Below are 21,275 nucleotides of genomic sequence, written 5' to 3'. Positions count from 1 at the left end.
CCTGTTATGGACCTGACTTACTGTACTTTAAGGAAGGGACTAAATACTTAAGGGGTGGCTGTCCAGCAGTGTTCTTTGTTGTCATTGCTTAATCATTAATGACGCGAGAAAGGTATACTTTTACATTTTTCTTTGTATGACATTGTAATAGACAAACCTTTAACTTTTGGAGGCCTTTTCAGTTTCCTTTGTTGGTTATGACCAACAGTAGGAAATAGAAAGCCATAAATCCTTGTTTCCAGGGTTACCTTCTTGCTGCTGATAACAGGCAGGAAATTAAAACAATCTGTGATAGTGTTTTGTTCTTATTAGCCACAGATGGTAGCTTTCAGATATGTTGGAGCAAAACATAAATAAATATAGCGGGGAAACTTCATTATTGAAGAAAAATGATTTGGCTGGTCAAGGTTATAGCCTGGGTTCACTTTTATGAAATGGGATATAGGCAACATAATATTGCTCCATTACCACAAAGCATTAAGACTTATGAGGGTCACTAGTTTTTTTCTTTTTGGTTTAATTTCCAGTATGTAAAACATTTACATGATTTCAAAGTCAACTGTGTAACAAATTATGTTTAAAGATGTCTCACTTCTATCCATATCTCTTCTCTCCTGCTTTCTTAGTCCTTTATGGGTTAATCATTTTTATTCGCTTTTTTATTTATTCTTCAAGTGTTTCTTTTTGAAGATAAGCATGTAAATGTATATATGTTCATATCTCCCCCTTTCCACTTTCTTTACACAAAAGGTTGCAGGTTATTCTACAGCCTTTTAAATTATTTTAAAAGGTTTGCTCCGTTAAGGGATAACTTAAATTCAATAAAATTCACCAAATTTATGTGTACAATGTGAATTTTGACAAATACATGCGGTTGCACAGGCACCAGGATAATGAAGGTATAGACTCTTTCCATAACCCAAAAAAGTTTCATTCCACCCTTTTGCAGTCCATCCTGTCTCCCATCCCTCGGTCCCTGGTAAGCCATCTGTCTGCTCTCTCTCTTTATACTTCTATTTCCTAGAATTTCATACGTAGTTTTTTGTATGTATGTATATGACTTCTTTCACTTTGTATAATTCTTTGGAGATTCAGCCATATTAGTACATGTATTAGTAGTACATGTATTCCACCTTATTGCTGAGTGGTACTCTATTGTTTATACATTCCAGTTGATGGGCATTGTCCTGTTGCCTTTTTTTTTTACTTTTTTATTTTGAAATAATATTCGACATACAGAATACTTACAAAGATAGTACAGAGAGTATCTATATACCCTTGCCCCAGTTTCCTCGCGTATTAACATCTCATATGGCCTATGGTACAGTTATCATCCCTTAAAAAATTAATATTGGTACAATACTATTGACTAAACTACAGACTTCATGTGGATTTTAGTTTTTCCATTGCATTTAGTTTTCACGTTTCTTTAGTTTCCTCTAATCCATGACAATTCTTCAGTCTTCCCATGTCTTTTTAAAAAAGTACTTGTTGCGGTATTTTGCAGAATGTCCCTCAATTTGTCTGGTGATTAGACCTCAGTTATACACGTGGGGAAGGACACTACAGAGGTGATGTGCCCTTCTCATCGAATTATACCAGGAGCTACGTGGTATCAATATGTCTTATTACTGGTAAAGTTAACCTGGATCACTTGGATAAAGTAGTGTTTGCCAGGTTTCCTCACTGCAGTTACTATTTTTCCTTTTCTGTGGTCTCTTAGAAGGAAATTGTTGCTTTTTAAATTCTGATGTGTATTCGTGTGCATGGGACACATAGTTTAATGACTCTCTCAACCTTACTTATAATAATAGTAATAACAATAGCTACAACTCACTCCAGCTGCACACTTTTAAACACATGTGGGTTATCTCATTTAATCCTCAGGATGCCCCTGAAAAGTGTAGGCACTTTTTTCATGCCCATTTTACAGCTTAGAAGATTGAGGCACACAGAGTACTTTGCTGAAGGTTCAATAGCTAGTTAGTGATGGACCCAGATGCTAACTTAGCCTAACTTGAGGACCAGATTTTAACATGGGCCATATGGTTGTTGTCAGAGCTTAGAAATGGGGATGCTCTCATTCTTTGCCAGAGAAAACAAATGGATGCTGCTTTTCGATGATTGTCTTTTGTTCTTTAAGAAATAATTTTGTTGTTTTACTTTCAGGAATTTTTCTTATGTGACTAAAGATTTTAATGTTATGTATGACTTTAAAATCTTGGGGAAATCCAAGATATTTTGGGTAGCACTAAGGGTCTATTTTTTAGACTTCTTTCAGAAATATGACTGAAGGTTAGGGCAGAGTATTCAGAATAGAAAACTGTTTTCGGAGAAGTATTTACTTCAAGAATGACACTGAGCCTTTTCTTTCCTGGATTTTATCAGCCTCTCCAACCAGGAGTGTTGTGTTTGTCTGTGTGTATCTAAACCCTGCATATTCACTTTTGTTGACCACACTAATGACTTTTCCACTACACAGTCAAATGTATCTCTGAACAGCCTGACTCAGGGGATGATAACTGTGGTTAAATGATGATTCAATATCTGTGAGCCTCTATTCTAGTAGCAGCGGGGCCACTGAAGGTCAGGCTGTGTGGGTGGACGTTTGCACTTCTTCCCTGTGACTCACTCCGCAGCCTGCCTTTGAGGGGAGATAACCGTAGGTGGCTGCAAACCTCAACGCACCTCCTCCCCTCTGTCTCATCATACTATGTAGATGGGTATCCCCAAATCCTTGAAATCACACAGCTTGGAGTCTTGAACGTGTGTAGGCTGCCAAGACGTCCAGATATCAGTGCACTTTTTAAAAATAAAGCTTTTTTGAAAATAAAAATGAATCAAAAGCTATAAAAAAATAAAAATAAAGCTTTTTTGTTTCTAAATGTCTGTCATATGTCTGGCCATATGTACCAGAATCCAGAGGTCAAAATCCAATCTGGACAGGCATATACATAAAAATTGTAGCATTTATTTCCTTAAGGAAGAAGGCAACTGTTTAACTCTGATGCTTGCATACAGTAACTAGAAAATTTTATAAGAGTAGATTACTTAGGGGATAGATAATATATCAAGTTTACAGGTGTCTAGATCTGACCTCAAAGTCAGATGGCTAAGGACTTCTGGCCTCAGAAGTGAGATATGGTTTTCTACACATCCATTCTAGAGAAACTGTTAGGTACAAGAAAATATAAGGAAGAAAGTGAAAGCAGCTCATTTCCATCACCAGAAATAGCCACTCTTTTGTTTTGCATAATTTCTCCTTCTGTCACGCAGCAAACACATTTGTTTGTAATCCTGCATTTGTTATGTAATACTATATCCTAAGGATTTTTTCATCATTTAAAGAGAAAGACTTTGCTAATTTGGTGGGAGAAAAATAACTAATTTTAATTTGCATTCCCTTAATATTTTAGTTAGGATTAATGTTTTGTCTTTGTTGACTGTCAGTCTATATTTATCCATGGAGATTGTTAGTTTTTCTACCCTGTATCTTTCTATAAAATTGGAAATGTTACTAAAGCAAACCTCTGATTTCAGATGTCCTAAATGATGCTATATTTGATGAAGATCATGATGAGATGGTGATTGTGAAGGACATAGATATGTTTTCCATGTGTGAGCATCATCTAGTTCCATTTGTTGGAAAGGTGAGTTTTTCTCTGTTCCCTAGGAATTTTAAAAAGCACATTAAAGTTTTAAAATTAGGATTATTATATTTAAGATCATCACCTGCTAATTCCTAATATCCCAGATATGTAGAGGTACACATAAACATTTACTCTTTATCAACCTAACTAATCTAATAGCTTGAAACTAACAAAACAAGGGGTGCCAGGGTGGCTCAGTCCATTAAGCATCTTCCTTTGGCTCAGGTCATGATTCCGGGATCCTGGGATCAAGCCCCATATCAGGGAGCCTGCTTCTCCCTCTCCCTCTCCCTCTACACCTCCCTCTCCCTCTGCCTGCTGCTCCGCCTGCTTGTGCTCTTTCTGTCAAATAAATAAATAAAATCTAAAAAAAAAAAAGGAAAGGAAAGAAACCAACAAAACAAAAACAAAGTAGCAGAAAGTCCTCAGGGCAAACATTTCATAGTAAATACCATGTTAATAGGTTAAAATAATAAGATTAAAGTTTCATTTTATTTTGTTTTTTAGGTAGCTGCTGCAGTCTCTGAAAACCTTTGCTCTTTATTTTGACTAAATAATGTTTGATCCAAGTTATACTATTGTATAATATGGCATGAGCAGCAATGATTGCAGAATTTCTTGTGGCAGAGGTCATAGTATTAGTGGATTTAATTTGTTTCCAACCTTTTCTGTATTAGGAGAAATGAACCTAATGCAAACTAGATAATGTTATCTAGCTTGTTTTACTTAAACATCCCTTTGAAAACATGTGGATTTATGACCAAGAGTAGTCTGTCCTTCCCCCCATTATAATTTTATTTTATTTTGACTTTTTAGTAATAGTTTTTAAACAGAAGACTTATAGGAAATAGTGTTACGAGTACCTATATACCTATCACTTAAATTTAATGTGTTAACATTTGCTTCACTTTTTTTTTTGTTAAAGTATTTTTTCACTTTTTTATAAAGTAAAACATAGAAAATGCACAAATTATAAAGGTATTCCTTACTACCTCACAGATGAAGAACTAGAACATTATTACTATCCTGCAAGCTCATCTTGTGCCCTTTTTAATCCCTAACCCATCCCTTGTCCCCACAAGTAACCAGTATATCAATTTCAAACACTATAGATCATTTTTCTTGTTTTTCAACTTATAAATGGAAAGAATCTACAGCATGAAATCTTTTGTGTCTGGCTTTTTTGTTGTTGTTGTTCCACATTGTAAAAGTCATTGATGTTATTGCCTGTCATTGTAGCTTATTTTCATTGCTGTATATTGTTTTGTTGTACAAACATATCACAGTTTATTCTGTTCTTGGTAGCTATTTACATTGTCCTCTCTCTCCCTCTCTCCTCTTACAAACAGTACTGCTACCAGCATTCTTTTGGTGCATATATGCATGCATTTCTATTAGGAATATACCTAGGAGTGGACTTGCAGGGTCATGGAGTATATGCATATTCAATTTAATAAATACTGATCTTTAGTTTTCCGAAGTGGTTGTACCACTTTACACTTCATATACTCTTAGGTGAGTCTCAGTCACTTCACATCCTTGCCAACACTTGGCACTTTCAGTCTTTTTAAGTTTAGTATTCTGATGTATGTAGTGGTATCTCTCTTTTTTAAACCTTTTGTTATAGAAAAGTTCAAATATATAAGAATAGAAAGACTAGTATGATAAAGTTCCATGTTTCCTAAAACCAACTTCAGTAGTTACCGGTAAAGGACCAATCTTGTTATATATAAGTTCCCACTGGACTATTTTGGAGCAAATCCTAGATATCATATTATTTTTTTCCATAATTTCTTCCAGTATGTGTCTGTAAAAGACAAGGATTTTTAAGGAAATGTAACTCTGATTTGATTATTATCCTGAAAAGTTAGCAGTAAATTCTTCAACATATTAAACAATATAAAGTATGTTGTAGACAGCATGACTCTTCATCACTAATTATTAATACACATTTCTAAAATATTTTCTTATCCACACTAGCACTACTATAAACAAAATTAACAGTAATTCATAAATAGCATCTAATAACTAACCCATATTTACCTTTCTGCAATTGTCTCAACTGTCTTAATGTTGGTTTGTTTAAATCAGAATCCAGGGGCACTTGGCTGGCTCAGTTGGTAGAGCATGTGACTCTTGATCTCGGGGTTGTAAATTTGAGCCCCATGTTGGATGTAGAGAGTACTTAAAATGTTTAAAAATAAATAAACCGGAATCCAAATAAGAGTCACACATTTGCATTGCTTTGGGTTGTTAATGCTTCTTAAGTCTCTTATTATAAAAGTAGTTCCTCCCTCCCACCCCTACATTCTCTTACTGAAGAGACTGGGCCAGTTGTCCTGTGGAGTGTCCCACCTTCTGGATTTGTTCCGTTCAACCTTTGGATTTCCTATAAACTAGACTAGATCTAAAACTTCCTAATATGAAGGCTAAACATTTTTACTAAGAGTAGTTCATGGAGTTGCTGACGGCTCTGTATTCCATCTTACCAAGAGGCATGCACTGACTGGCAATCCCACAATTAATGATGCTGGCCACGTGACATCAGAGCTCAGGTTTTTCAAGAAGGGGGGGAACTTTGAGCTTATCTTATTACTTTTTATTGTAAGTGAGGGATTTAGGCCCAGAAAGCCTATGATTGGTCCAAGAGGACAGAGGGAGTTAGTGATTTGGCTGGGGTTAGACCTAGGAGCTTGATCTGTGCTCAGCCTCTCACCACTATATCCTGTTACTTTCTGCTATGATTATCTCTGTGTTTGTGTTCTTGCTAACTTTTTAAAAAATATATTATTCCGTGAGGATTTTCTCTAATCGACATTTAAATGACTTAGGATCTTCAGAAGGATAAAAAAATAATACAAACAATAAAGTATGGCTTTGCACATAAGTATAAAAATTTCAAGTGGTACAGAAGATCTAAGTTCTGTGGGAAAGTTTTAACTCTATTTTTCTTTGAAATACCCAGTGTTCAGGTGCTACTTTACTTTCTCTTTATGCTGACCAGGAAGGTGATGAATTGGTATTCTCAAACTCTCAAAGCAAAGTGCTAATAGATGAAAAATCATTAATTACTACTAGATCAATTATTTACATGTATAGTAAATATTAGCTGAACAATGCAACAAATGCAGGCAAACCATGATGCAAATGAATCTATGATTTTATATTAGGCTAACTGATTGCTTACAAATGACCATTTGTTAGCCTTTTTGTAGAACTAATGTTTTCTCATAATTGATACATGGCTCAAAGAGAGGTAACATGGACATAGGAGATATTAGTGACTTTTAAGATTACAGAATTGGCTTGGCCTTAGGTAGGTCCTATAAGAACTTAGTTCTTAAGGTCCAGGTCTTGACAAGTCACATTTGTAGCTATGTCCTTTATCTCCCATCAGGAAGATAGTGTTCTCCAGCAGCTTGGAAATGAGGCCACCAAGCATGACAGAGAATATGGAGACCCTTTTTCTGGGCAACAGGGTGGGATTTTTAAGGTAGAATAGCAATATTTATAGTTACAGTTTCAGCCATTTAAAGGAAGCTTTCCTGGGGCTCCTGGGTGGCTCGGTCAGTTGAGAGACCAACTCTTGATTTTGGCTCAGTCGTGATCTCAGGGTTATGGAATCGAGCTCTGTGTCGGGCTCCCCGCTCAGCAGGGAGTCTGCTGGAGATTCTCTCTCTCCCTCTTCCTCTGCCCCTCCCCCCACTCATACTCTCTCTTTCTTTCTCTCTCAAAACAAACAAATAAAATCTTAAAAAAAAAATTAAGGATGCTTTCCTGGCTATATTTTAATGTTGTTACAAGATAATTTGCACTTTCTAGAGAGTGTGTCCCCTCAATAGAAGTAGGACTTTAAGAGTTATATCAAGAGTTTAACTTCACCAGGAAATACCATGACTGTATTTCAAATTTGTCATTTCATTAATAGTCATTCATGTATATTTTCCTTTTACTGCATATATGTAATTTTGTAAATGTTTTTGTAAGTGCTTCATTTTCTAAGTCTTAATCTATGTATCTTAAAGATACATTTTTCATTGTGTTGAATTACATAATGCATATACTGTATTGTTTCCTTATTTCCTTATTTTGTTTCAAAGAAGCATTGGATTTTCACTTAAGTCGTGATTTCTGTCTCTTCTTTGAAGGTTCACATTGGTTACCTTCCTAACAAGCAAGTCCTTGGCCTCAGCAAACTTGCGAGGTAAGTATGACTGTGTGGTGAATAGGAAAACAGATTTGTAGGACCTGCCCTTATATGGCAAGAATCTCATAAGGCTTTCTTGACTGGTGTGGATCTAACTTGGAAGTCACGTTACTGCTTAAAATTTATGGTTGCAGAGACAAACATATTTGGAGGACCTGAAACACAAATCCCTTTTCTTTTCACCCCTCACTGCCTTCCTCCCATACCTTCCAACCCTCTTCCACCAGCACATCCTTAAAGTCTTAGTTCATACCTTTTTCTGTAGAGCTTTCCTTGACTGGAAAGGATCCGAGGGTGCGTTCAGTCCAGCCCCCATACTTAAGGGTGGTTTAGTTAACTGGTGGGAAGAGGAAACTTGCGCAGGGGTCTCATCGCACTGCACTGTTTTCAGACTTTTAATCAAACTACTGTTTGGGGTCTCAACCCCACTGCACCTGGGTATCTCCGGGCACCTCTCGGGGGTCCTGCAGGGCCATTCATTCACTTCTGGTTTCTTTACCTCTGCAGACACAAGACTGTGCTGTGCCTTTCTTGGCTTTCTCAGCAATATTCTGAAACAATACTTACTCTCCTATTTCTCTTTTCTACTACAGTCTTCTTTCCCATTCTTTCCTGTGGGTTCATGCCTTTTAAAAAATTCCTTTGCTACTATTTTTATTTCAGCTTTAGGAAGGAGAAGTAATGGACAAGTATGGTCATCTATGTTTAACTGGAAATCAACTTGAGGATGTGTTCATATATCTCTGATAGGCTCAGTCACCAATACTTTATTGCCCCTAAATATTCTTTTTTTTGTAATTTCTTTGTATAGAGTTAGTGAGTCCTGGGTATGGGGAAATGCTAGGAGGTGTGTGTGTGTGTGTGTGTGTGTGTGTGTGTGTGTGTGTGTGTGTGTGTGTGTTGAGAGAGAATTAAGAACAAAATGAGTGAAGGGCGCCTGGGTGGCTGAGTTGGTTAAGCATCTGCCTTCAGCTCAGGTCCTGATCCCAAGGTCCTGGGATCGAGCCCCACATCAGGCTCCCTGCTCAGCGGGGAGTCTGCTCCTCCCTCTCCCTGCTTGTGCTCTCTGTTGCGCGCGCTCTCTCTCCCTCACTCTCTCTTAAATAAATAAAATCTTAAAAAATAAAATAATTTTTTAAAAAAAAGAACACAATGAGGGAATAGGTGATGAACATGTAGTCAAGTGCCCCTCACCCTTTAAAATAAACCAAGCTGGGTGTGGATAATCTGAGGTTATAGTGACTGTATCAAAATTGGAATAAATGAACCTTGTGACCAACTAACTATACAGTGGCTCTGTGGGTTCCTGCTGCTTCTCCACGTAGACACTGGGATTCACCACAGTCCTGAAATGGTGGTCCAGCTCTTTTTCAGTTCTGTGCTGGAATCTGTAAAAACCACCCTGCCAGTCTGACAGCTGCTCTCCACAGCTCTTCTTTTTACTTTGTTTTCACTTCCACTTCCTCTGTGGATTAAGGAGAGAGTAGGTAGAGGAGAGAAATTTAACTTCCCTAGTTTCTGACCTCATTCCTGCTCAGCACTCTCTCCATCAGACAGGGCTACTTGGTACCATGAAAAGATGTTTTTATATCATAACTGTAATTGCTTCACTGCAGAAAGGCTCTTAACACAAATTGAGAAACATCTCGCCACTTTTCAGTGATCTGTACCCAGTGGCAGTGCCAAGGGGTGGCTGAAAAAGGGTATTGGTGGTGATGGCAGAAAATAATCCTAGTATAATTTCTCTTAGCAACCCCCTCCCTAATAACTTACTCCTAAATGATAAATAAAGTCATGTCAACTGTGAATGGAAGTGTCTTTACTGAAATTGGTTATTCTTACTGTTTTATAAGACACAGTCTAAGTAAAGTCAGTGTGGTTGCCCTGTAAACCTAGCTTCAGGCACAGCCCCGTGGCATGCTCCCTTCCAGCAAGATTGCTAACTCTATGCCTTTCCTATATGGAAATTCTGGCACTGCTGATGCTTTTAACAGACTGTCCATATGTGAAAGGTATGTAGTGGATAGTTTTCACATTATAAGGAAGCTTGGTAGACCATATTAAGCCTTGGTCTAAATGTAAGTAGCCTTCTCTAGAAGACCACGCTGTGTAGCCCATGGGTAATACTATGGAAATGGATTCTTGAGTAATCCAGTGAGACCTTGGAATAAATGGTAATTTAGGGGTAGAAAGGAATAATCTTTAGTTATTTCCTTTCCTAGTGAAATGGAAAGATCTCTAATAACTAAGCTTTTATGAAACAATACAAAGGAGTTGATTATTAGCATGGGGATTTGTCCTTATGCTAATGGGATTAAAACTTAAAAAAAAAAAAAAAAGGAACACTAAACCAAAGAACAGAGTGTATGTTACTTTCAGATATTTGTAAAAAATTTGATTGAAGGATCTATTAAACAGGAAAGAAGGCTAAGATTTTATCCAACCACTTATTTCTTATAAGAAGTAGGAATATTTAGGGAATGAAGAGTAATAAAGAAAGCTGGATGTCTTAGCAAAACTTCACTGCTCATTTTAATCTTGTATGTGAAGTCTGTTATATGCTTGCCTTTAAACGAATGACCTTTCAGTGCCAGGGAAGTCAAATATCAAACAGTAAAGCCTTAAGTAACAAGAAAATGCCAGAAGTGAGTTGATCTGGTTTAACTCTAGTAGAAGTCTAGAATAAATGTAGTTTGAATAGAAATTCCTTTTGTTGGGGTCCGTGGCTGGCTCAGTCAGAGGAGCATGCGACTCTTGATCTCAGGATCATGAGTTCGAGCCCCATGTTGGGTGTAGAGATTACTTAAATAAATCTTAAAAAAATAAAATCTTTAAAAAAGGGTCCTTTTGTTGCTGAAAATGCATTGAACATATATTCATTTTCTTGCCTTAGAATAACTGAGTGAACATAATTAAATCTTGAATATAGAACTGAAGTGCCTCAGGGTAGCCATGGTTAATCTACTTACTGAGCATCGACTGTGAAAGGGTGTTGTGTCAGCTACGATGGCTGCTGGAAAGGACACAGCCACTGCCTTCAAGACGGGTGGACAGTGTGAGGCAGCAGGTGCCTCTGAAATGCCTGGTTTGGAGCTCCGAGTTCAGAGGAGCCAATAGGACTGTGGCCTGGCAGGGTGGAAGAGACCGAGAGGTGGAAGGCTGGGCAGAATTCTAAATGAAAGAGAAATTCCTTTAGGTATAGTTAATACATAATAAGCAAAGGCAAATAAGAGGGTAGGCACAAGGCCATATTCCAGTGGATAGGGAGCAGATTAATTGGTAGAAATAAGAGATTTAGGCAGGGATGACTGCAAGATAGTTGGAAAGATAGGGTGGGCATTAGATTACAAGGGGAACATTCTTTTTTCCTCTATTATAAAAGTAACATACTTACCAATTAAGCTTAAATACAAATGAGTGAGTAAAGGGAAAGCCTTCCTTTCTATTTCCATTCCTCAACATGAAAACTAGAGATCTCTTGTCTCTTGACTAGAGATTGTCCTTCTGGAAAATTTCTTTGCAAACACAAACACAGAGCTCTTTAAAACTAGCAAAAACTAAACAGAATAAAAAAGGGAGATCATACCCCACATTCTATACCACAACTTGTGCTTTTTGTTTGTTTCTTAATTTTTAATTTTTTTAAAAGTAATTCCAACATGGGGCTCAAACTCACATCCTGAGATCAAGAGTCACATGCCAGGCGCCCCTTGTTGGTATTTTTAATTTAAAAACTTTGAAATCCCTTGGACATCTTTTAGTCCAAAAAGTCTGAGTTCATTTTAATGGCTACATAGTATTTCTTTAATTGTTTAATATAATTCATTTAAACAGTCTTTGATAGAAGTATAGTTTATAGTTTGAGACTATTGTCAAAAAGGGGAAAAAATGCTTTTGTCAATATGTTTTATATATTGTAAATTACTGGAATTAAATTGCAGGGTTCAGGGTAGCTGAATTTTTGATATTACCAAATTGCTCTCCAAAAAAAAGGCGTATCAGTTTATATGGTCAAAGGGTGTGTGTTTCTCCACTTTTGCCAACACTGGGTTTCATCACACTTTTCAATCTTTCCCAAACTGATAAGTGGAAAAAAGTACCTGGTGTTTTAATGTATTTTTTTAAAACTTGCATTTCTTTAGTAGAGTTTGAATCCCTATAGAAACTTCCTGCTTTTAGTTAGCTTTGCTAATTTTTCTATTGGATTGCTTGTCTTTTTATTACTGATTTGTATGACCTCTTTGAATGTTAAACCAGTTAGGTCAGGTGCTGCAAATAATTTTTCCAGGCTTGTCATTTGTCTTCTGATTTTGTTTTAAAATATCATTTTTCCACAAAGGAGTTTTAAAACTTTTATGTAGTCATAAACTCATGTTTTTGGGTTATTTTTATGGTCTTATTTTTATGTTTAACTCTTTGCTCCATCTGGAATGTATTTTGGTGCAAGGAGTGAGAAAGAATCCATCCATTGCTGTTGTATGCTCACTGACCTCCTGCAGCACCCCCATTTCCCTCCTGTTACCATGCTGCCTTCTTGCCATCCTTGCTGCCACTCTCTGTTGGGCCTTTCTTATGTTCTTTATGCATTATAAAACTCTGAACTCCTCCTTGTCTCTAATCTCTCAGTGTCTTTAAATCTGCTCTCCTACACTGCTAGGATGTACTTTCTCAAGTGTGGATTTGATGATGCTGCTCCTTCGTAGCTCCCCATAGCTTTTAAGATAAAGTTCAGACTCCTTACTTTAGCTGAAAAGTCCCACTGTGATCCACCTCCACCTCCTGCTGCTTTTTGCTCTTTGCTCTAACCATAGTTGAGAATTTGCAGCCTGGTGACAAGTCAAGTTATATGAAGACATCAAAAATACCATTAAGATTTGCAAGGGTTAAATTATACCATCCACCTGCAAAGGAGCTACCAGATAACTTTTCTAGTTGCCAGAGGAGGAAAAAGAGGAGAGAAAGCATAATGCAACAAAGGAAACAGAGGACCTAGCATAGATTTTATAAGACCAATAAGTGGGCAATTCAGATAAGATGTCTACTTAAATCCAATACCTAATTATGTCCCCTTTATTAAAAAAAAATTATAAAAGTTAAAAATAAAAAGGAAAATTTATCAAAGGAGACAAGGTTGGCCCTCTTATATTGAGGAAGTTTGTATAATAAAAGTGGTCATGAATCTTTTTTTTATTTTTTGGTCAAATTGGTTCAAAACAGAAAACAGGAACAGGACTAAATGCATAGAGAAACTGACAAACCTGAAAGAAGTGAGTGGAACACTAATTACCTCTCAGTGTTGGTCACACACTCTACTGACTGAGCCAGCCAGGTGCCCCCCAAAACCATTTAAAACTAGCAAAAACTAAACAGAATAAAAAAGGGATGGGCAAAAATTTATACAAAGCACAGTAATAGGATTTTGGCCAAAAGGCAAACTTTAACTTAAAAAAAAAAAAAAAAAGAATAGGCTATTGTGTAACAAGAATACTTGAAATTAATACAAAACTATTTTTAAAAACGAGCTTTTTGGAAGTTAAAGTTCTTTTAAATTCCTTTGATATGATAGACAATCATATCAAATAACCCTAATAAATAAAGTTAAGGGATACAAATTAATATGCAAAAGTTAGTTGTGTTTCTACACATTAATAACAAACTGTCAGAGAAATTAAGAAAACAATCCTATTTACAATTGCACCAATACTTAGGAATAAATTTTACCAAACAGGTGAAAGATCTGTACACTGAAAACTATAAGACATTAAATGAGAGAAATTGAAGAAGATACAAATAGATATCTCATGTTCTTGGATTAGAAGAATTAATACTGATTAAATGTCCATACTACCTAAAGAAATCTACGGATTCAATGCAATCCCTCTCAAAATTTCAATGGTGTTTTTCACAGAAATAGAAAAAACAATCCTAAAATTTGTATGGAACCACAAAGGACCCTGAATAGTCAAAGCCATCCTGAGAAAAACCAAAAAAGCTGGAGACTTCACACTTTCTAATTTCAAACTAAATTACAAAGCTGTAATAATCAAAACAGAATGGCATTGCCATATAAATAGATACATAGACCAATGGAATGGAATAGAGAGCTCAGAAATAAACCCATGCATATATGGCCAATTAATTTATGACAAAGGAAGAATAAGGGAAGGATAGTATCTTTAATAACTGGTTTTGGGGGGCACCTGGCTGGCTCAGTCAGTAGAGCGTGTGACTAAGCTGATGTAGTTGACTCTTTGGTTCATGAGTTTGGCCCCACATTCGATGTAGAGATTACTAAAAAATAAACTTAGGGCACCTGGGTGGCTCAGTTGGTTAAGCATCTGCCTTCAGCTCAGGTCATGATCCCAGGGTCCTGGGATAGAGCCCTGTGTAGGGCTCCCTGCTCAGTGGGGAGCCTGCTTCTCCCTCTGCCTGCCACTCTCCCTGCTTGTGCACTTGCTCACTCACTCTCTCTCAAATAAATAAAATTTAAAAATAAATAAAACTTATAAACTGGACTCCCTTCATATACTATACACAAAAATCGACTTAAAAAGTGATTGAATATAAGACCTGAAACCATAAAACTAGAAGAAAACATAGGGGGTAAGCTTCTTGACATTAGTCTTGGTGATGATTTGACACCAAACATAAAAGCAACAAAATAAAAAATAAACAAGTGCGGGCGCCTGGGTGGCTCAGTTGGTTGAGCGACTGCCTTCGGCTCGGGTCATGATCCTGGAGTCCCAGGATCGAGTCCCGCATCGGGCTCCCTGCTCGGCAGGGAGTCTGCTTCTCCCTCTGACCCTCCTCCCTCTCATGCTCTCTGTCTCTCATTCTCTCTCTCTCAAATAAATAAATAAAATCTTTAAAAAACAAAACAAAACAAAAAAACAAACAAACAAGTGGGACTACATCAAACTAAAATGCCTCTTCATAGCAAAGGAAACCATCAACAAAATGAAAAGGCAACCTACAGAAGGGAGAAAATATTTGCAAATCACCTATCTGGTAAGGGGTTAATGTGCAAATATATAAAGAACTCGTACAACTCAATAGCAAAGCATCAATCCAATTAAAAAATAGGCAGAGGAACTGAATAGACATTTTTCCAAAGAAGATATACAGATGCCCAACAGATACATGAAAAGGTGCTCAATATCATTCATCATCAGGGAAATGCAAATCAAAACCACAATGAGATATCACCGCACAACTATTAGAATGGCTACAGTACTATAAAAAAGACAATGTAAGTTCTGGTGAGGCTGTCGAAAAAAGGGAACCCTTGTACACTGTTGGTAGGAATGTAAATTGGTGCAGCCTCTATGGAAAACAGTATGGAGATTCCTCAAAAAATTAAAAATAGAACTAGCATATGATCCAGCAATCCTAATTCTGGGTATATATCCAGAGGAAGTGAAGATAGGATATTAAAGAAATAGCTCTACTCCGATGTTCATTGTTCTCACTGGGGGGAAAAAAGATAAATATATGAGGTGATGGGTGTTTTAATTAACTAGATGGGGGATTTTTTTCCCCCCAATGTATACATAATGTTAGATCACAATGTACACTTTGTCTTTACAATCTTTGTCCATTATACCTCAGTAAAGCTGAAATTTTAAAAAAACCTGTGCTTTGGAGATAAATTTATAGCCACAAACGCTTTCATTATTGAATAAGAAACCCAACAAATAAACTAAACATTCGATATTTTTTTTAAAGAAAAAGCAAGCTTAATGGGACAAATAGGAAAGAAGTAAGAAAAATAAAATGATTAAATTAGAAAATTTAAAAAAGAATAGAAAACATAAATCCAAAAGATCATATACCATAGATTGCTTAGCAGTCTGACTGAGAGGAGAAATACACCTAGAAATGAGAGGCTGTGTAACCAGAAATATGCTTTAGAAACTTTAAATCTTTATGAATAAGTTTAAAAAGATGGAGAGAGAAGGGAATGAGCCAAGAGTTGGAAAACTTGGATAAATTAGTAACCATTGGAAAAAGTCAAATTAATGTTGGGAGTGGGGTGGTAGGGAAAGGGGTGGATGATCAATTTAATAGACAACCTCCAAGTAACCACTAATTCCAGTGTTGTTTAAATTATTCAAGAGCATGGAAAAACCTGAAAAGCTACACAATTAATTTGATGAAGCTGCCTATCCCTGACAAAAGTCTGATAAAACTAGCATTTAAAAAGGTGATAGACTAATCCCACTTATGAATATAGTTGAAAAATCCTAAATATTAACTCCTACTTTAACAGGCTTAAGTACTGTTTCCATCATGACCCAGGGAGATTTATTCCAAGAATACAGAAATGGCTTGGATTAAAATTAAGAACTACTGATTCTGGGACTATGGTAAACTAGATGGTAATGATATCCCTCCTAGTATAGTTTACTAAGATAGAATGTGTATGAACATTTCAAACATTGGGGAAAATGTAAGGCAGTTCCAGTGAGAATTCACAAGAATTAGCCAGCACTGGAGTCAAAGGCAGGGTTCTGTCCTCCTATTCCACCCCAAATTGGGAGAGATATGTATCCTTATCTGAATGTATCCTTAATTGAAATTCCTGGAGGTAACAGAGGCCGTGGGGTAGGTGCAATATTAGAGAAGGTGATGGCTGAAAACGTTTCTGAAGCACATGCAAAAAAATCAGTCTTTAGATTTAGGAACCTGAATGAATCCCAAACAGCACAAAAAATTAAATCCCCACCTGGACACAACATAGAAAACCTCAGAGTACACATAATGAAATATCATAAAAGCAGCTGCAGAGAAAACATTACCTACAAGGTAACAGCAATTAGACTGATGATTGTTTGCCAATGGCAATATTAAAAGGCAGATGAGGTGCGCCTGGGTGGCTCAGATGGTTAAGCGTCTGCCTTCGGCTCAGGTCATGATCCCACGGTCCTGGGATCGAGCCCTGCATCGGGCTCCCTGCTCCGCAGGAAGCCTGCTTCTCCCTCTCCCACTCTCCCTGCTTGTGTTCCCTCTCTCTCTGTGTCTCTCTCTGTCAAATAAATAAATTTTACAAGTCTTAAAAAAAAGGCAGATGAATATTAGTGTTAAATTAGAACTCTTTTCAACAACTACCTCTCAACACATTATCTTAAAGAAAGAGGGTCAAATAGTTTTTTTTTTTTTAATTCAGGGAAGCTATATGATTATCTTTAATGCTGAGAAGACAGAAATTCAACGCCTTCTGCTTACTTGAAAATGAAAACCGAATAAACCAGGAATAAATTATAAACTCTCTAAGCATAGGGACCCTGTTCATCACATAATCATATACGTAGAAGGCACTCAATAAAGATCTGCGTGAATGGCCTTCCTTTGGCCTGAGAGTGGCTATTTACCAGCAACCGGCAGGTATCATCGATAATAGTAAAATGTTACAGGCATTCCTATTAAAGTATAGAGCAAAATATGAGTGCCCAGTATTGCCACTGTTGTCTAATGTACCTGAAATTCTACTTGAGAGAACAAAATGATGACTATGAGAAGGAAGACATTACTAATTTTTAAATCAATGGCATCTCTTATTCATACAACAGAAATTAATCACCTGGAAAGCTATGAGAAGTCATATATAGAGATTTGACCTAGAAGAAATAAGGCATATTTCCTATCCAGGAGCTTGAACAGCATCCTTCCTCAGGTTTTTGTTCAAAATCAAAAATATATAATTGTATTCGTCCAATGGTATAAACCAACCAGAAACATGAAGAAGAATCAGGGTGGCTCCTGCCTTCAGTTTGAGTGGTAAACAGGGCAGCGTATTTTGGCTATAATGGGTATAAAGGAGCAACTTTTCAATTTTATCTGAGCATTATAGTGGGGGGGTGGGGGCGTGGGAAAGAGCCATAAAATGCCTCCTAGGTGAAGTGATCCTTAAATTGAGTCCAAATTCATGACTAAAAGGCCACGTTTTAAAGAAAAGATCCTTAATGTGAATTGTTGTCCTGGAATAGGTAATTCATGTGGCCATCTTTACATTTCACGACTAGAGTGAAAGATGTTGAAAGGGGAAAATCCATCACTTGACAGATTGTGTTATAAGCCAAGATCAGGAGGCTTTTATTTTGGGGAGTTAATCATACCGAGTGCTTATATAGATGTAGCTTATAAAGAGATGTCTGAAGAAGTCTGTTCAGTTCTAATCTGATTATCCTAATAGGTTTAGTGGGTACAGTAGTTGACAATGGCCTGCTATTAATTAACAAATAGTCTTTTTATTTTTAACCTGAACTTGAAGCTCTGATTAAACAATATGATTAATTAGAACGCTTGAGACTTGGCCTGAAATTGATGACTTCGGAGCTCTAAAATCATTGTGTTTTTCCTAAGTGAATATGCACATAATTCTCTCTCTCTCTTTGGGGACATAGGGAACTGCCACTCTGTGTCATACTTGATGGTCTCCTCAGGACCCTCCCACTTCTCATTTCCATGTAGTTTTTGTATCTTTCTTCCTCTTAGAAGCATTTATCTCCTGCCCACACCCTACAATTGCTTCGATAAAGTCCTTTTGGTCTTTTGAGGAAGCCTTGCCAATTCCACTTCAAACAAATTTATGATTAACTAAAACAATTCTTTCTTTTCTAGGATTGTAGAAATCTATAGTAGACGATTACAAGGTAAACTTTTAAACTTTTATTTACAGAAAAACATTTTTTTTCTTAAGGAAAAAGTATTTTTTGTTGTTCTCATTACACATGTAATACATATGACTTACCAAAGTCAAAACCTCATAGGAATATAACCTAGAAAGGGAAAGTCTGCAGTGTTTCAAGCCTCCAGAAGAAATCATTGTTGTATTTGCACATTCCTTCATATTTTGTGCATCTACCAACATTTTAAAATCAATTTATTATATTTTTAAATGGGCTCATATTGTATGTAATGGGCTTCACTTTTTTCCCCTATTTTTTTTTTCACTTAACAAATCAAACATTTTTTCCCACATGCATGTAACTATCTTATTCATTTTGTACAAATCAAACATTTTTTTCCCACATGCATGTAACTATCTTATTCATTTTGCTGGCTGTTTAGCATTCCATTGTACGGCTGTGCTGGGGCTTGATTTAACCAATCCCTGCTCTAATAGGTATTTGAAAATTTTGTCAGTTTTCAAATAGATGCGATGCTGCCGTGAACACTCTTAATATGTTTTCAAAGGCGAATTTTTTATTCAGCACAGGGACTGCATTGTTTAGGTTAGATTCTTGGTTTTCAGCTTTACATACAATTCAATAATTGGGTTTAGTGCCCTTGTTAATCCTGTCGCGAGCTATTTATTCATCTGCATGGAGGTGCTTGTCATCAGTTGGTCTTCCTGCACGCCTAAGAGACAGTTGTCATTCTTACCCACTCCCTGCAGTGGTGCTGACCTGCAGGTGAGGGAATTGAACAGCTGTCTCCTGTGGGCGGCAGACAAAGCAAACTGGTAAAAGCTGGTGTGTCTTGGTTCTGAAGCCTCACAGAAGTCTGCTTTTTAAGATTTCAAATATTCTAAAGACAATGAATATTCTAAAGACCGCTGTTTGTGTCAGACTCTTCAACGGAGCTTCTTGTCACCCCCACAGTCCAAGAGCGGCTGACGAAACAAATTGCCGTAGCAATCACAGAAGCCTTGCGGCCTGCTGGAGTTGGGGTGGTGGTTGAAGCAACGTAAGTCCATATTTGTCCTTAATGATGTCATCGTGGTGCACGGAAATGGTATTTAGTGCTGCTCTGTTTTTCCAGCACCAGGTGATGCCACATCATTGACACTGTCACGTTTTCTGTCTCTGACCTGAAGCTTTTTTTTTTTTTTTTTTACCTCTTGCATTTACTGTGTGGCCGATATAGGAACCAGAGTACAGGAGACTGGTTTTGTTTTGTTTTCAATGGGGATGGTGGAGGTGTCGGGAGTCATCAGTCTAAGCGTGGTGATTTGTGCAACCAGTAGCATTTTATGTCTTCTCTTGATTTCTTCTTTGGCTCTTTGTTGCTCCAAGCAGACTTTTCCTAATATTTTGTCACACATTTTAAAAAAATGGAGCTAAAACTGGGTATAAAGGGCACCTGAAGAAACTTCTTTAAGTTAGAATGAATGATGAGAATTGCACACATCTTGTCCATTCTTGTGACATGGCATGAGCTCTGTGCTGTGCAGGCTGTCCAGCTTCACCACGCACTGGGGTCACTGTTCCCTAGATTCTGCCTGGTGACACCAGCATACTTCAGTATTTCTCCAAATACCTAAGCTAATATTGTGCTGTTTGGGTCCTACAGATGCAGCAAGTGAGAATTCTGAATTTCTTTTTATCCAGAAGTTGTTTTTATTTCTGTGGACCCCTTGTATTATTTTCACCTAGGAAGAAAATTCCCTTGTTTCCCCTTCTGCTAGATGCATCAAAGATTCAACCACTGCTAAGAATAAGAGCTATATGACTAAGAAACATAAATAAAAGTTTTAGGTCACATTTGTCTAAGAAGTGATCTTTGGATCAATCGGTAGCTGTGAACTCAGTATAATCAGATTTAATTTTTTGGCCTGCTTTTGACTTTAAAAACCAAACCAGCAACTGTCTATTCCTTTAAGCCACCTCTGTTGTCTTGTTTTGTAGACACATGTGTATGGTAATGCGAGGGGTACAGAAAATGAACAGCAAAACTGTGACCAGCACGATGTTGGGTGTGTTCCGGGAAGACCCAAAGACTCGGGAAGAGTTTCTAACTCTCATTAAGAGCTGAACTTCAGTGTGTGTCATGTGCTTTGAGGATCGTGTCACTAATAGCGTTGTTTGGTCTTAATTGTTTGTACATTCCATTTTCAATTGTTACAGATGTGAACTTTATTCCTTGTCACTAATGGTGTTTAATAATTATTTATAGCAAATCAAATAAAAATAATTAACAAAGGGGTGAGCCCTCTACTTTCTTCTTGCCACCTTTTAGTGGTAACTTTCAAGGAAACTGCCCATAGTGTAAGTTACATGCACAAAACCACTGCCATTTGGATAACCTTGAGGGTGCTGGGAAGGAAGAAAAATACAAGTATTTTGTTCAAATACTATGGTAATTGGGTTCATAAGCATAGGAATGTTGGGAATGGGGGAAAACTATGACCAATATACTATCCCCCCCAAATGGTGTAGTGCTTAAAATAATTTTTGTACACTGTGCAGCATCGCTCTGCAAACTCAAAGTCCAACAGGTTTCACTTTAATCACATTTATTAAACTGCCAGGGCACTTTATTTTTTATATATTTATTTTTTGACTATCCAGTTGTAATGTTAGTCACCAAAGGCAGGTGGTGGAATATCTGTTTTTGATTTTGTGAGTTAAAAAGGCACATTTCTACTTTCTATTCTTTTTTTAAATTCAAGTACAGGGAATTAGTTCCTATTGTTT

The 21,275-nt window shown here is 37.0% G+C and overlaps 1 protein-coding gene across 1 annotated transcript in view; it reads left to right on the top strand.

Moving 5' to 3' along the window:
• Positions 1 to 20,780, top strand: part of GCH1 (GTP cyclohydrolase 1) — a 44,241-nt gene extending 23,461 nt beyond the window's left edge. The window contains exons 2-6 of the mRNA XM_036104559.2: positions 3,541 to 3,650; positions 7,799 to 7,854; positions 18,478 to 18,509; positions 19,461 to 19,545; positions 20,487 to 20,780. Of these exons, the coding sequence (XP_035960452.1) occupies positions 3,541 to 3,650; positions 7,799 to 7,854; positions 18,478 to 18,509; positions 19,461 to 19,545; positions 20,487 to 20,613 (410 nt within the window). The 3' untranslated portion in view covers positions 20,614 to 20,780. The remainder of the gene's footprint in view (positions 1 to 3,540; positions 3,651 to 7,798; positions 7,855 to 18,477; positions 18,510 to 19,460; positions 19,546 to 20,486) is intronic.
• The last annotated feature ends 495 nt before the right edge of the window (positions 20,781 to 21,275 follow it).

This window comes from Halichoerus grypus, chromosome 8 (assembly GCF_964656455.1).
Source record: "Halichoerus grypus chromosome 8, mHalGry1.hap1.1, whole genome shotgun sequence".
Classification (NCBI taxonomy): domain Eukaryota; kingdom Metazoa; phylum Chordata; class Mammalia; order Carnivora; family Phocidae; genus Halichoerus; species Halichoerus grypus.
Note: the sequence above shows the minus strand (reverse complement) of the source record. Positions and strands in the feature narration are given on the sequence as shown.